Source organism: Gekko japonicus, unplaced genomic scaffold (genome assembly GCF_001447785.1).
Source record: "Gekko japonicus isolate JY-2015 unplaced genomic scaffold, Gekko_japonicus_V1.1 scaffold3457, whole genome shotgun sequence".
NCBI lineage: Eukaryota > Metazoa > Chordata > Lepidosauria > Squamata > Gekkonidae > Gekko > Gekko japonicus.
The window spans coordinates 130046-146716 of record NW_015165341.1 but is presented as its reverse complement, the minus strand read 5'-3'; the positions used below and the strand labels follow the sequence as shown (position 1 = coordinate 146716).

General features: G+C 46.4%; 1 protein-coding gene across 2 annotated transcripts in view; it reads left to right on the top strand.

The window, feature by feature from the left end:
- The first annotated feature begins 5533 nt into the window (after window positions 1-5533).
- Window positions 5534-16671, top strand: part of CSRP2BP (CSRP2 binding protein) — a 19773-nt gene continuing 8635 nt past the window's right edge. The window contains exons 1-5 of one of the 2 annotated variants that reach the window (XM_015410562.1): window positions 5534-5892; window positions 7828-7946; window positions 11622-11743; window positions 13381-13562; window positions 14633-15049. In XM_015410562.1, coding sequence (XP_015266048.1) covers window positions 5634-5892; window positions 7828-7946; window positions 11622-11743; window positions 13381-13562; window positions 14633-15049 — 1099 coding nt within the window. In that variant the 5' untranslated portion in view covers window positions 5534-5633. Of the gene's footprint in view, window positions 5893-7827; window positions 7947-11621; window positions 11744-13380; window positions 13563-14629; window positions 15050-16671 lie in introns of both variants that reach the window. The other variant, XM_015410561.1, reaches the window with a different exon arrangement.

Below are 16671 nucleotides of genomic sequence, written 5' to 3'. Positions count from 1 at the left end.
ATCCCACAGGGTTGTTGTTATGAAGATGAAATGGAGGAAGGACGGATGTGCACTGCCCTGTGCTGTTTGGAGGAAGTGTGGCATGAACAAAGTTCTGCTTACCAGTAAGAGGGATTTGTTGCTCTGATTTGAATTGTAGGCTGCTTGTGAGGGGTGGTGGTGAGAGGTCTGGTTGAAAGGTGGGGTATAAATCTAACAGATAAACCAGAGCCCCAAAGGCCAGTCTAAAGTGTGTTTTGGGGCTTTAGCTGTTTCCATACCTGCAGGTCTAGGTGTGTGGAGTTTTTGGAGTTTCAGACAGTGTGTGATGTGCAGCTTGCAGCCACCTTTCCATACAGGGCAGATAAAGATTTTTTTTTTCAACACAAGACATAACAAACATACATAGAAGATACACATCCAACACCGTCCCCACCCTCTCCCTCCCCTCATCATCACCCTCCCCAGTAACATACCTCCACACCAATTCTGCACACCATACACGACACAACAACACAGCAGAACATCTCCGTCAGTCTCGTCACTCTTTGTCTATCCATTCATATACTGGTGACCATACCTTCTGAAATAGTGTACTAATATTCCCGTTAACTTTTTGTATCAAACTATCCATCTCTGCTACGTCTATTATTTTGCTTATCAGTTGCCCTTTGGTGGGTACCTGCTCATTCTTCCACTCCTTCGCAAGTGTTATTCTCGCTGCTGTTAATAAGTGTAAAATCAAATATTTTTCCTTTTTTTCCATACATCAGGAAAAATGTTCAACAGGAATATTTCAGGGTCAAGCGGGATTTGTTTTCTCGTTATTTGCCAAATCACCTTCTGTACCTCTTTCCAATATGAATTCACCTCTTTGCAAGACCACCATACATGATAATATGTACCAGGATGCATCTTGCACTTCCAGCATTTCCCATCTAAGCCAACATAAAACTTGGCCAACTGTTCCGGGGACAGATACCATCTATGTACCACTTTAAAAAGATTTTCTTTTAAGGCCACTGCTTTTAGCCATCGAGTGTTCCTCCAAACTTCCCCCACTTCGATTTATCAAGGCCATGACCCAGGTTATCCTCCCACCTTTTTTTATATTCTTCTGAGATCTTCCCTTGCATATCTTGCCTTAAAAGGAAGGAGTATAGCTTACCAATGATCTTAACGTCTTCTCCTAACAAGATTTTATCTAGCTCTGTACTCCCTTGAATAAAACCTATTTTCCTATCTTTGGCAAGTTTGGAAATTACTTGGTTTCTTTCCCACCATGCGAGTTGGATATGTTGGGCATCAAGATTTTCTTGCGGTTTCAATTCATTGTTACTATCAAGTAAGGAATCATATGTTGCCGGCAGGGCAGATAAAGATGAGCACTTGCTGAGTAGGAAGCAACCACTGAGTGTGTTTGACCACTGGGTAAACTTGGACTCTGTAGTCTTCTGCTAAATCATGAAAAATTTTTCACTCTCAGTCACTTCTCAGAAATACAGAAAGGTGATAAAATTGTCCACTTTGCTTGTTAAAAGGTTTACAGGATTAGCAAAGTTATTACATGTGCATTTTAGTAGTTCTTTGGTTAGATGTTAGCTGTGGTCTCCCAAAACTAGGGTCTGTTAATGGCAAGTTTTGAAGTAGCCACAAAATGATAAACGGTCACGTGAGTCTTGCACTCTGTTAAGAGCTGAGTCACACAACCTCTGTGCTTTGGGGTTTTGGGGTAAAGAATGACTTTGGGGAAAGGCTCATTAATTGGTAGTCAGTAGATTGCAATCCAGAGAGTGTCTGCAAGAACATGTTTTCTTGCCCCCGTTGCTGATGCTTCCTTCATTTGCTTCAGCTGCAGGTAGGGGATCAGAATGTGACAAGGAGAGAAGTTTCTCACCTGTTTCTCTCCTGACACTGCTGCTGGGCACACCCTGTGAAGCCTTTCCAAAATGGATTGCTCAGAGTGCACCTTGTGGGATAGCCGTGGATGTTCTGGCAAACAAATTAACTCCTCCAGTTGTAGAAGACCCCAAAAGAGCACATGGTTGTAAACCAGAATGCTGCTGTTGTGCACCTGTCCCATGTGCAAAGCTCCTTGCTTTCCCCCTCCCCTTTTTGCTCCATGCTTTTCGGTGCACAGTTGCCATTAAAGTGGGCAAGCAGACTGCTAAGTGGGTAGAAAAATATTTGAAGATTGTTAGAACAATGTTTAATAACAACTCTTCCTAATTCAACTAGAGGAATATTACATCGGAGCTGGAAGAGGCAGAGAATCAAAAATTAACAGATTCAAGGCACCGTCCATGGGAGGAAAGGGTGAATCTTTCACTTTCTTCTGTCTGCCTTTCTTGCTCAGAAGGTGGCATTGCTTTCATCGCCAGAGCTGTTCCTTGGCCTGGGTTTCTGCTTGATTCTGATCTGAAACCTTCTCATTTTCTGATCCTATGTTTCCTGTGGTTGGTTCTTTTTGTGTTGGACTTCTTTTTAAAAAATGTGTCTGTTTTTAAGTTCTGATCTCTTGTTCTTAAGTTCACTTGAGGCAGTGAGCTTTGGATGAGGAGGTTTGTTTTATGCTGAATAGCAGCGAATCCATTATTGTTGTCTGAATAAAGGTATAGACCTCCTGTAGCCAGTAGAATGTATAACCCACTGTTATTAGTTTTCAGCCGTGATATTTGTTGGCTTCCCCATTACGGCACCTGCCTCAGATTCCTGGAGAGTGAGCAAAGCCATTGCCCGCTCAGGTTTGTGATCGGTGAGTAGTTCCCACCTTAAAACAGCTGTTGCTGGAGGATGGATTAGTTGCAAACAGTGTTCCCTCTAAGCTGAGTTAGTGTGAGCTAGCTCACAGTTTTTTTAGCCTCCAGCTCACACATTTCTGTCTTAGCTCAGGAAGGGATGGCTCCAGAGCAAACTAATTTATTCAGTAGCCAACATTGCTCACGCACAACTCACAAAGTAGAATTTTTGCTCACAAGACTCCACAGCTTAGAGGGAGCACTGGTTGCAAACCTCCTTGAGCTGTCAGCCTCATGCCAGAGTTGGGGGGAAAGGACCTGCCCTCTCTACCCCCCTCCCCCCACTCTATAGCTTCTGAGCTGTCAACCCAGCACCTGGGCAGCTGGCATGAGGAGAGCAAGCTGACCACAGAGAAGACAGGGTACAACCACCACCACCCCATCACCACCATGGCAGCCACCCAGGAAAAGAGCAAGCTGGCCACAGTGAGGTGAGGGTGGGAACTTTGGTAGTCTTGCTGTCTCACCTGAGCTGCTTTGCTTCATGCTGAGGAGAGCAAGCAGAGAGGGAAGCTGTCATGACCCCGGGCCTAGAGTAGTGCGGCCTGTAGGCTACGGAGGCCTAGTGGCTTCAGGGAAGCCTGTACTAGAGTGACTACAGGGCCTACGTTTCTCAGGCCCCCTTTGGACCCTGTGGTTGGTTAGTAGGGGATTTGAAGGGAAAACTTGCCCCAGCAGAGGAGTAGGGGGTGGTGCTTGGGAAGAAGGGATAAAAGGCCTTGCCCAAAGTGGGAAGCCCAAAGTGGGAGGTGGTTCACTTCCCAGGGAGCAGAGCTGAGGAGAGGCTACTGTGGAGATGGAGGGATCCATCATTCAGAAGGGGTGAGTCAACTTGACGCCAGTCACCCAGAGACAGCTAGGAACAGCCTCAGGGGTGTCAAACATAAGGCCCGGCGGCCAGAACTGGCCCATCCAGGGCTCTTACCCGGCCCTCAAGCAACTGGTATGTATGGAAATGTAAGGTACTCTCCCCCTTTTATGGTATCCCTTGGGGGAAAAAAATTTACCTTCATATGATTAAATACATTTATTGGGCCTTTTGTGGTTCCCCAGTAAGCCAGTTACTTACACTGTTAGGAATCAATTGCTTTTGTTTGTGTTTTGAGTAAAAAATAATATTGTGAATGGGGTTTGCTGGTGTCCTTTATAAAGATTGTATCTCTGGTACCTGGCATTACATTTTATGGCACACATGGCCTGGCCCGATGAGGTGACGTTTATGTCCGATTCGGCCCTTGTAACAAATGAGTTTGACACCTCTGGTCTAGATAGACACGCCAGGGCATTTTATTTGGTTTACCTGCCTTTACTGTTCTCTTTGTCCTACATAGTTCTTGAATTGCAGTTGTTATTAAACTGCTTTAATAAAGTTGTTTGTTACTCTGCCTGGGTCCCGACTCTTCATTCGGTCACTTATAGGGTGGAACCTGTTGGAAAAGGAGTGGATAAAGGGATTTGGTGGGTGCTCTGTGCCCTCCCGAGGAGACCCGTACCAGAGTTGTGGCCAGTGTTCCCTCTAAGCTGAGTGAGTGTGAGCTAGCTCACAGTTTTTTAGCCTCCAGCTCACACATTTTTGTCTTTGCTCAGGAAGGATGGCTCCAGAGCGAGCTAGTTTATGCATCAGCCGAATCGCTCGCTCACAACTTTAATGCCCAGTAGCTCACAAAGTCGAATTTTTGCTCACAAGACTCCATGGCTTAGAGGGAACATTGGTTGTGGCAGCCATTAGAGAGCTTTTCTAGCCGCCGCCCATGACAGAAGCCTTTCAGCTCTCTCCAGGCATGCAGGGGCTGGCTAAGATTCAGCAGTAGTGGAGAGACGGGACCATACACACTCGCGGATGCTCTTGTTGATTAAAAAGGTTATGCTTCTTTATCTTATATTAGTGTTTGTGTGTTTTTGTGGTGGCACACAGACATTTTATTATTATTGATTTGATTGGCTTCCTTTGTACCCCAACTTTCTCCCCAGTGTGGGCCCAAGGCAACTTAGGTCAGTCTCCTCTCCTCCATTTTATCTTCACAGCAACCATATCAGGTGAGTTAGGCTGAGTGAATGTGGCTGGCCCAAGGTCACCACCCATTGAGCTTCCGTGGCAGAGTTAGGATTTGAGCCTGGATCTCCCAGATACTAGTCTGACATTCTTAACCACTGCACCACACTGGCTCATGTGGTTCCTTTGGTTGACAGCAACTGCAAATGTGGCTCTCTGCACGCCGTAGGGAGCACCACTGGTTTGGAGAAATGACTCCAGAGTATTGTTGCACTTTACGATTTCTGTATGAGCGTTACTTCCAGGCTTCCTTTCCTTTGAGCTTCCATGGCAGAGTTAGGATTTGAGCCTGGATCCCCCATATACTAGTCCGACACTCTTAACCACTACACCACACTGGCTCATGTGGTTCCTTTGGTTGACAGTAACTGCAAGCCACAGGGTGAGCACCGATGGTTTGGAGAAATGACTCCAGAGTATCGTTGCACTTTACCGTTTCTGCATGAGCGTTACTTCCAGGCTTCCTTTCCTTCATTAGTACCTCTGCACCCTCTTCTGTTCTGCACGGTAGAACACTAGGAAACATAATGCACTTGTTCCCTTTCAGAAGCTGCGTGAAGGCGTGCTCAGAGACATTGAGAGACAGCATCGGAAAGAAGAAAACCTTCGCCTTTTGAAGGAAGAGATCGCTTTAACGAAACGACTCGAAATGGAAAGAGACAACATGCTGATGGCGAAAGGACCCCAGCAGTGAAGGAGAAGGGCTTATATGTCCCTGTTCATTTACGTTTACTGAGCTTCCATCTTGAAGGTGCTTTAAATGTGGGTTCTTTGCGCACCAGGAAGAGCTCTGCCAGGGCACAATGGACAATAGTGTGTATGTGGGTGAGATGATGAGTTGTCACGATGATGAAGCTACTAGAACATCAACGTCAGAAGGACTGGAAGAAGGGGAAGTGGAAGGGGAGACGCTCCTGATAGTGGAGTCTGAAGATCAGGCATCAGTTGATTTGTCTCATGACCAGAGCGGGGACTCCTTGAATAGCGATGAAGGAGACACATCCTCCTGGATAGAGGAGATGTCCTACTACTGTGAAAAATGCCAGAAATGGATACCTGCAAGTAAGACTCCCTTTATGTTTTTGTTGTTTAATTGTGCTCTATGGTTCTGTACAAGTAGGGTACGTGGGTAGATCTCAGCTTGCTGTGTACAGGTTCTTTCTAATAGCCTAACGTTAGGCCAGTTCAGTCAGACTTTTCTCAGTTTCTCTTGGCTGGAATTCTTGACACAGATGAATGTGTCCATGGATTCAGAAAATATTCTGTTTAAGGTTGTATGAATAGGGATGGGCATGAACTGGCTCACGAACTTCGTTTGTGACAGATTTTGGCCAGTTCGTGGTTTGTAAACTGCAACGTGTCCATAAACTTTTAAGGCAGTTCATGGAGCAAAAAGCAGGAGTTTAAACTCCTGCTTTCTCCTCCCTGTGAAAGCTGCCAAAATAGCTGAGCAGCAGGAGCAGGCTGCTCCTGGCTGCTCAGCTGTTTAGAGGGGCTTTCTTGAGCAGCCAGTCTCTGGGGCTCGCTGAGCAAGAAAGCCCCTTTAAACAGCAGAGCCACATGGAGCAGTTTGCTGTGTGCAGCTCAGCTGTTTAAAGGGTCTTTCTTGTGTTCAGCTCCAAGCCATTTAAGCCAAACAGCTGAGCTGCGCTTTGCAGCTCAAATGTCTGGTTTAAATGGGAGCCATTTAAACCCCTGTTTTCTGCTACCTATGAAATGGGTGGAGAGCAGAAAAATGGGGTCATGAACCCATACAAACTGGTTTGCGAGCCAACCTTCAGATTTGTATAGGTTTACGGCTTTGTTTGTGGTTCAGCCACGAACCGAACTGCAAAAATGGGGTTTGTGCCCATCCCTAGATATGGAAGTTGGTATGAAGTCTCGTTTAAATATTCAAGACACATTTAAACACTCAAGACATACAGTCATTCAAGCCATACAAGCCTGATGAAATGCTTGTGTCAAATGACCTCTGTTACAGGTGTTTGTCTAGGCAGAATGAACAAATGCAGTTCTGTTCAGAATTCAGATTCCTGCATGCATTGTATCTCCCAAGTTACCTATTTATTTAATTGGTTATATTTATATACCTTCCCTCCAGCCACCTGGGACCAAGGCAAATAAACGGCAGGAAAATCTGGAAAACAGTTTAAAAGCCATTAAAAACATCCAGTAAAACGTAACAAATAACATCCTTTCACAGACAACTCCCCCAGCATATCCTAACAAACTTCAAGAGCCTTTGAGGGTCTCCCACAGCTCTCCTTAAAAGATTCATTTTGCAGCCCTTACGGAAGTGCCAGAAAGACAGAGCCCTCCCGAGTCCTTCTGGAGGAATTCCACGGGACCAGGGTGGCTAAAGGAAAAGCCGGTGAATGAGCAGCAGGGGTCACCCGTTCATGGCGTTGGGGTGGCCAACAGGTGTTGCTGTGCTGAGTGAGTTGCTACACAGAGAGACGATCCTTCAGATATGTGATAGATTGTTCCTGTGCATCTTAAAAAGCTGTTCTGTTTGTTAAAGGGAGAAAATCGCCAACATAACTTTTCAACTACTGTGCAACTGTCGTATCTACCTGAAAGAAGTCACTGGCCAGAGAGCTGCCCGTGGGCTTGCAAAATGCCCTGTGCTGTGTATAAGCATGTGTAGGGGCTTACTTTATTTTTATTTCCCAATGCCACCCTTTTGCTCTATTGGATGCTGCATTGAAGATTTACCTGCCTCACAGGGCTGGCTTTTCAGTGGTGCGGGGGAGCGTGCAAAGTCCCATGGGGATCTTGACCGCTCCCTTCAAGCAGGCCATGTGTCTGGTGCTTTAGGAGGACTGATGCCACCTACATGTTAGAAATCTGCTTAGTAGTTCTCCTTCCCTTCATCACAACACAAAGAGGCATTATGATAAACAGCAAAAGAAGGGGACTGCAACGTATAATAGCGTGACGTTCACCAGTTTTTCTGTTGAAAGCCTGATGCTCTGCCGTTTTGCTTGTTTGTTGCAGGTCAGGTGAGAGAACAGACCAGCTATCTCAAGGGCGATAACTTTTTCCGGTTTACTTGCTCCGATTGCTCAGAAGATGGGAAGGAGCAGTTTGAACGGTTGAGGCTGACCTGGCAGCAAGTATGTCTCAGCATTACGAGTGTTCCTTATTGTATTCTGTTTGGTTTTTAAAATGAACTTCTAAAATGTAAACCTTAAGATTTTTTTTAACCCCTTCTAGTACATGACCAAATTCATTACAAAGCGCTGGGATCACAGTGTTTATTAAAAAGTACCCAGTGGCTCTGTGTATATTAATGTAACGACCCTGCATGTATGACAACCATCCCCTTTTATGCTGTAAAAATAAGAACATAAGAGAACATAAGAGAAGGCAATGTTGGATCAGGCCAATGGCTCATCTAGTCCAACACTCTGTCACACAGTGGCCAAAAATACAGGTGCCATCAGGAGGTCCACCAGTGGGGCCAGGACACTAAAAGCCCTCCCCCTGTTGCCCCCCTTCAAGCACCAAGAATACAGTGCATCACCTGCCCCAGCCTGTGAGTTCCTAGCTATACCTTGTGGCTAATAGCCACTGATGGATCTCTGCTCCATATGTTTATCCAGTTCCCTCTTGAAGCTGTCCATGCTTGTATCCACCACCACCTCCTGTGGCAGTGAATTCCATGTGTTAATCACTCTTTGGGTGAAGAAGTACTTCCTTTTATCTGTTCTAACCCGACCGCTCAGCAATTTCATGGAGTGCCCAGGAGTTCTTGTATTGTGAGAAAGGGAGAAAAGTACTAATTATCCCATTGGACATCTGTAACTTGTATGCCAATGTAAAACCCCCCCCCCCGCCTTGATGACATACCTGGAAAAAACCTCATCTCGCATTTGAATAAATACAGTACCTGTGCCTTACCTCTAAACATCCTGGCGTAGGTGGAGGGAAGAAGAAGAAGAAGAAGAAGAGATTGGATTTATCCCCCCCCCTTCACTACCCAAAGGTGTCTCAGAGTGGCTTACAAACTCCTTTCCCTTCCCCTCCCCACAACAGACACCCTGTGAGGCAGGCAGGGCAGAGAGAGCTCTTGACAGAAACTGCTCTTTTTCAAGGACAGCTCTTACCAGAACTACGGCTTGCCCCAGTTCATCCAGCCAGGTGCAAGTGGAGGAGTGGGGAATCAAACCCGGTTCTCCCAGATTAGAGTCCGTGCACTTAACCACTACACCAAACTGGCTGGAAGGGTGTGGATGCTGAAGCATAATGCCCCGAATTCTGTCTGAGGGGCTTCGTCATATAAAAAGCGAAATGTGTGCTGCATAAAAGGTGTGTAATGACTAATAATGTCTGGGCAGAAGTTGCAGGGTGTGCCTATTCCTGCAGCCCTGCAACATTCTTGGGTGTGGATGTGGGTACCTTTGGACACTCGCGTGGGCTGTATTTTTATTTAATTTAGTTAGTTAATGTACGTTATTCATAGTCTGCCTTTCTCAAGACAGATCACACATAATGAGTTAGTACAATTGACAAAATGGGGCATTCAGTAGCCAATGCACTAGGATTTTAGAAGTCTGGAACCACCAGCCTGAAGCATAATATATTTATTTATTATTTTCGATTTATATCCCGCCCTTCCTGTATAGACAGGTTAAAATACAATAAAACATGGATGCATAAATGCAATAATATAAGTAGTCACATGACATAGTAAGTAGTGCAGAAATTACATAAATAGGATCCTCCTTATAATAAGCTCTAAACATCAGTATAGACCACAATCCCTAATCGTTTATCTGAGCAAGTTTGTAAAACTGGTCTGTGCGGCGCAGGCCGATTACCTGCACAGAAGAGCCTTCTTGAATAGTTCAGTTTTGCACAGTTTGCGGAAAGCCGGGACCAATGTTCCCTCTAAGCTGTGGAGTCTTGTGAGCAAAAATTCTACTTTGTGAGCTACTGGCATTAAAGTTGTGAGTGAGTGATTTGGCTACTGCATAAATTAGTTTGCTCTGGAGCCATCCTTCCTGTGCTGAGACAAAAATGTGTGAGCCAGAGGCTAAAAAACTGTGAGCTAGCTCACACTAACTCAGCTTAGAGGGAACACTGGCCGGGACAATGGGAGCTTTCCTGACCTCCTCGGGCAAACCGTTGCGCAAAGCGGGAGCCACAACGGAGAAAGCACAGGTGTACAGGCGGTTGTTGATTTTGCCCATTTGCAGGTTGGCCTCTACAGAGGGGCCCTGCTGCCTTGAGCGAAATGGTTGTGGTGCAAACACAAAACAAGAGGGGCCGAGGCAATGAAGGGCTTTGTGTGTGAGAGCCAGTACCTTAAACTGAGCCTGGTAACAGGTGGGCAGCCAGTGGAGCATCTGCGGAATGGGAGTAATATGCGTGCTCCGTCTAGTTCCGGTTACTAGCCGAGCTGTGGCATTCTGGACTAGTTGGAAGAAGATGTGCTGTATGAACACATACGAAAACACCTATGAACACACAGTTCTATGCATGTGTTAAGCCGAGGACTGGCTAATGCATGAGGTACATTGGTGTTGAACAGGGGTCATTTCGTAGAAAAAGAGGTGCAGGAGCTCATTGGCATAACTTATTTGCATATGCCACACCCCCTGACATCACCGGAAGTGTGTCAGAAGGCAACACCCACCGCTCAGGTTCCACTGGACTGTTTTGGATTGCTAGCTACTGGGGGGGGGGGATGTGCAGATCTGCCCTCACAGGGGAGGGGGAGCTTGTAGCTGAATAAAACGTGGTCTTAAAGGTGCCACTGGACTGTTTTGGGCCGGGGGGGGGGGCTCTGCAACTTACCTGGCTGTTTTTTGCTCTGACTGAGGGCTGCTGGGAGCAGGGGGTGGGGCTTGTTGCATGTGCCCGCCCCCTGGGCTCTTTACTGGCGGAGCTCCGCTCCTGTGCGCTCCTGCAGGAAATGACCCCTGGTGTTGAAGAAGGTCTAAGTTGGCCTGGTGTGTTCACGAAATTCCGATGGGAGGTACTGATTATGTCTTTGGACATGCTGGATTAGTCACTGTTTATTTTATTTTGGAAAAACATGGAGCAGAGGTCCATCAGTGGCTATTAGCCACAATGAACTCTCAGTCGGGGGCAAGGGATGCGCTGTCTTCTTGGTGCTTGGAGGGGGTCAACAGTGGGAGGGCTTCTAGTGTCCTGGCCCCTCTGCTGGACCTCCCAATGGCACCTGGTATCTTTGGCCACTGTGTGACAAAGTGCTGGACTGGATGGGCCACTGGCCTGATCCAACATTGGCTTCTCTTGTGTTCTCTTATTTCATGCAGCTGCACCCCCAGGGCTGTTTGGACTGCTCTGAGTGGAGCCATTGGCACATATGCGTCCTTCCCTTTCGCGTCTGCCACTCTGTTACCAGATTGACCTCACATGATCTTTAAACTCTTGAGTGTGGCACATGGTTTACTTTCTCTTTTTTCCTCTTGCTTTTGGATATTCCCTTATTTTTGCTGTGTCTTATTGCATGTGCACATTGGTTATGCTTATCTAAAAACAAAATTCTCCCTCCAGAGCAATGTGTAGCCCAGTTCTATGCATATTTAATTGGAAACAATCCACTGTGCTTACTCCAGGGAAGTATGCATAAAGTTGCAGCTGAAACCACGTTAGAGATTGTACCCCCACAGATACTGATTTGTCTTGATTAAATTTCAGAATGTGACATATTTGAAGTTTTCTATAAATTGTGTGTTTAACAGAAAATAGTATTTCTTCCAGAAGCAGCCCACTTCTTAGAGACCGCTTGTAAACGAAATATCCCTTTCTAAATTCAGATAGTCATGTTGGCGATGTACAATCTAAGCCTGGAAGGAACTGGCCGTCAAGGTTACTTCAGATGGAAGGAAGATATCTGTTCTTTCATTGAGAAACACTGGGCTTTTCTACTAGGAAGCCGGTAACATTATTTTGTCTTAAAAGCCACGTATGAGTCGAATGTATAAACTTCCCCCCCCAAACACTGTGTGTGTAGTGGATAAAGTTCTGGGTTCAGATTCATTACCAGCCTCTAGAACTCACGGGGTTGCTTTGAGACCTTCCCTCTGTTTGAGCCTGAATGTCTTGCAGCACGGTAGCAAGGACAAAACTGCATCATTCTCGACTGTATTGCCTTCATTGGAGAAAGAGAAGAATACAAGCACTGAGTATTCTTCAAACCACCCTGTGGGGAAAAGTGGGGTAGGAAAAAATTAAACTAATAACAGTAAGAAAGGAGAATGAATAAGTAACATGGAAAAGGGAAAGAGAGCTGTTTTATGCATAAAATTACCACAAGGCTTAGGACAAGTAAGGTTCACTTCTCTCCCAACTTCTCTCCCAACTAAGGTGTATACGGGTCCCTTCTCTACAATATCATGACATGAGAGTACCCAAATTTTTCTTGAAGTTGCACCTGTGTGCATAGAGCAGAATTGGAACTGAATGTGGCATATTTACACGAGTGAAATGTCAGTATGGGTGCTGATGGGAGACAGAAGCTTACAAAGACCTGGAATATTTTTGCGTTTACTGTTTTGGTGACCATTTGGTGAATCTGGTCCATTATCAGCTTCTTCCATAGTTTGCTCACTTCTGTGTCCTTTGCATACTGTGGCTTAGCCTTGTGGCTTAGCCTTGTGCTTCTCCCTTTGTACACCTCATACTCAGAAACTGTTAATCTCTACAGTCAACAGTCTGGCCTAGAGACAACAGGGTTTGATAGTGTTTCTGGGGCCACTATTCCAATATCCATCCAAAGATTATAGTTCCAGAGGGGTTAGCCGTGTTAGTCTGTTGCTGGAAAATAGTAAAAAGCCCAGTAGCAACTTTAAGACTAGGAAACTTTATTGTAGTGTAAGCTTTCGAGAAACACAACTCTCTTTGTCAGATGAAGAGAGAAGAAGAAGAAGAAGAGGAGATTGAAGAGAAGAAGAGATTGGATTTATACCCCGCCCTTCACTACCCAAAGGTGTCTCAGAGCGGCTTACAAACTCCTTTCCCTTCCCCTCCCCACAACAGACACCCTGTGAGGTGGGTGGGGCTGAGAGAACTCTGACACAAACTGCTCTTTTTCAAGGACAGCTGTGCGAGAGCTTGTGACTAACCCAAGGTCATCCAGCCAGGTGCAAGTGGAGGAGTGGGGAATCAAACCCGGTTCTCCCAGATTAGAGTCCGCGCACTTAACCACTACACCAAACTGGCTGTGTTTCTCGAAAGCTTATGCTACGATAAAGTTCGTTAGTCTTAAAGGTGCTACTGGGCTTTTTACTATTATCCAAAGATTTTGAGAGGCCAGAGTAAAAAGAACTGTACGTTTTGCCCTGGCTGGTTGCAGAAACAAGTTCCTACTGCAGAACAATCTTGTTCATTTCAGTAAAGTTTTCATAGGGCCATTAGAGTGTTCCCTGTTCGGGTGGTTTGGGGGGGGGGGCTGTTTTTCGATTTGGATTTTTCACCTTAGGCAACAGATGTTTTGGGCCTGCTGTGAGAGTAGCATCTGGCTATCTCCTGGCCGCAGCTGTCCTTCAGAGGCCTCTTTTCCTTCCCCGGATTTAGGAAGAAGACGTCCACTTGGTGGAGCACTGTTGCTGGCTGCCTTTCCGTGGGGAGCCCTCGTTTTTTCCGATCAGGGGCTCAAGAATTCGGAGAGCCAGGCTGGTGGAAGCTTGTCCACAACAGACCACCCACGCTGAAGCCTGACGGAGAAAAGCTGTCTGCGTCGGCCCTAAAAACTAAAGGTAACGCTCTGTGAACTGCATGCGGGTTTGCCCAAAGCGGCTTCCTTGTAAGGATACGCGAGGAGCCTGATATTAAAGGATTTTGTGTGTCTGTGGAAGTAAGAGCCTTCACTGATCAAGAGGTTGCTGTCCCCTGTATTGTCACTTGGTGGATTTCCTTCAGATGTAGGAATGTCTGAGGAATTTGCCCCATTGTAGGCACCCTCCCATTTTTAATATTTGCTCATGATATTTTTCACCGGGGAAGAAGGATTTTAGCCCTCTGCACCTCCTGTTATTCTTTGCTTGCCTGCCCCCATCCCCTGCCTTTCAACTAGATCTTTTCCCGGCTTGTCTCCCGACGCTCTCAGCCCCTCCACTCCTCAGTTTCTTCTCTGTCTCTACTGTCCTCTGTGAGGGTTGCAATGCAGAGTTTATGACAACGGGGTAGCCTCTTCCCAACCTTCCGTGTGTCAGAACCCACAGCTAACCACGAAGTACACACATTCAGGAACGGTTATACTTTTATTGCAAAGCTATAGATGCAGTAACATAAGCACTGTTAAGAATGGCCACAGCCAGTAGAGCAAAATAGGATATAGGGCATTCGTATGCACCCCCCCCCATGGCATTGGCCAATTAGGGACCCTCCCGCGCGCGGGATAAGTCAGACAACCGTTAGGTGGCTAAAGCGGAGAACCAGGAGTCTCTCATGGTACATAGGAGCTCTCCAGACAACACAACGTCCTCCTGCACATCTGTAGGGATAAGCGTTACAGCAAAGGCATAACAGCAGGGATAGGGATGCAAGAGCAATTAACACGACAGAGAATGAACTCCCCAACCCCCATGGCAGCATAGCTGACACCGTGACGTGCAATATTTAGGTCCAAAGCAGGCAAGCATCTTTTCGCCTGTACTTGAATGGCTTCCTATCTTTTTCTTGGGTACTGTTCAGTGCATTTTTCTTTACGAACACCCCCCCTCCCAGCTTTGTGTTGGATATGTTGCACGGGAACAAATACTGCCTCTTCCCCCCGGAATCAGATTTTAGAGTTTTCCACACAAACCCCATGTTTGTTCCCTAGCAGGTTCAAAGCTGTCTTTGGACCCAATCATCACAGTGGAGGGGCTCCGAAAGCGAGGGGGCCGCAATCCCGTGGAGTCCGCCATGGAGCTGAAGGAGAAGAGGTCTCGCACTCAGGAAGCCAAGGACATCCGAAGAGCTCAGAAAGAGGCCGCTGGCTTCTTGGACAGGAGCACCTCCTCCACACCAGTCAAATTCATCGGTCGCGGCCGGCGCCCGGACAGGGTCCTTGAGAAGGGGGAGGTGGTGGACTTCTCTTCCCTGAGCTCCTCTGACCGGACTCCCCTGACCAGCCCCTCGCCTTCTCCTTCGCTGGATTTCTCCGCTCCTGGAACGCCGGCTTCCCACTCAGCTACCCCAAGCCTGCTCTCAGAAGCAGACCTTATTCCCGACGTCATGCCACCTCAGGCCCTCTTCCATGGTAAAGTCTGCATTAGCGTTTCCTGGTATGCTAAGAAAAACACCTATGAACACATGCATTTCTCCGACCGTACTTGTATTCCTGGTGGTGTTTAATATCACTTAGAGAGATGTGTGCATGCATCTTGATCCTTCTTAGTGGTAATTGAGTGCAGCACAGTACCAGGCTAAATGTATTTGTTATTTCCAGCCCCTCTTTCACCCAGGGACTCAGGCAGATTGCACGTCGTCACACACTACGGTTGACAAAACGAGACATTCAGTAACCAATGCATTTGGCTTTTAGAAGTCTGGAGCCACCAGAAAGAACTGAAGCGTAGTGTCCTGGAATAAGGGCAGAGTTAGGCAACAGAGCTAGGCCACAGAACTAGATCACAGTCAAGAATCCAGTCCCGAGATCAAATACTAGTTTAGCAGCAGTCAAGAGTTCATGGGCTGTTCAGGAAAGCAGAGTCAAGGCAGTCCAAGGTCGTTGATCAGCAAGGTTCAGGCAGGTCCAAAAAGCAGAGTTGAAGGTCAGTCCAAAGGTCTGAACTCTTTGTCTGGAGTTGTCATCACAAAGTTCACAGGGTTGTGACGAGTTGCTTCCACAATCTGCAGTTCTCCAGGTCTGTTTTACATAGGCATTCCTTAACAAGCCTGGTTTACAGCCATCCGCTTGGAGGTGCTCCTGCACTTGCTCAGAACTGATAGCATCAAGCAGCTGGCAACAAGCCAAGAGGCGAGCACTCTGTATGTTATTAAGTCTTGTCAGAGCTTTTCCCTTCACTGTTCAGTTAAGGAGGGGGAGTCAGGTGGGCTACTTCAGAGCTAGGCATGGGTGGGTCAAGGTCAGCTGCCAGCAATGAATCTTGAGGCTCCTCCATCTCTTAATTCACTCACTTTAGCTGGTTCAGAGCTGGCTGCATACGGCTCCTCGACTCCTGAGGAGTCTTCAGCCATGCTGGACTCATGCCCACGACACAGAGCATAAGTATTCGCACGACACGTTAAGCTTTACCGAAATTACATAATAGGATCCTCCAATAAGCTGTACACAGCAGTATAGACCACATTCCCTAATCATTTATCTAAGCAAGTTTTTAAAACTATTTTTGGGCAGTGCAACCCTATTACTTTCAGTTCTGCATAGTTTGTGGAAAACCAGGAGAGCAGGAGCTTTCCTGACCTCCTTGGGCAGGAGCCACAGTGGAGAAAGTGCCTGTACCTGCTTTCCAATAAAACGATTGCTAGTAAAGGAATAATACCATATAGATGGCCATTTATCAATAGTGTTGTCATCTCCTGCATTAATTTCTTTAAAGAAGTGTGTACCCAGCCTGTTCTGACCACTGCAGTGGGAATCTTACTTCTGGGAGACTGGTGGAGTGATAGCAGTATGATTTATTCCTCTGGAAATGGGTATGTGGTCAAATTAAAAATAAATAAATAAAAAGCCGTTACTGGCTGTTTCCTTATTACCGTATGTCTTTGGTCTAAATTAATTAAAGCCAGGGTGAGGCTTTAATATGTTGCTCTTTTAGGTGATAGAAATAGTTGGCGGCAGTGTTCCCTCTAAGCTGAGTTAGTGTGAGCTAGCTCACAGTTTTTTAGCCTCTGGCTCACACATTTTTGTCTCAGCTC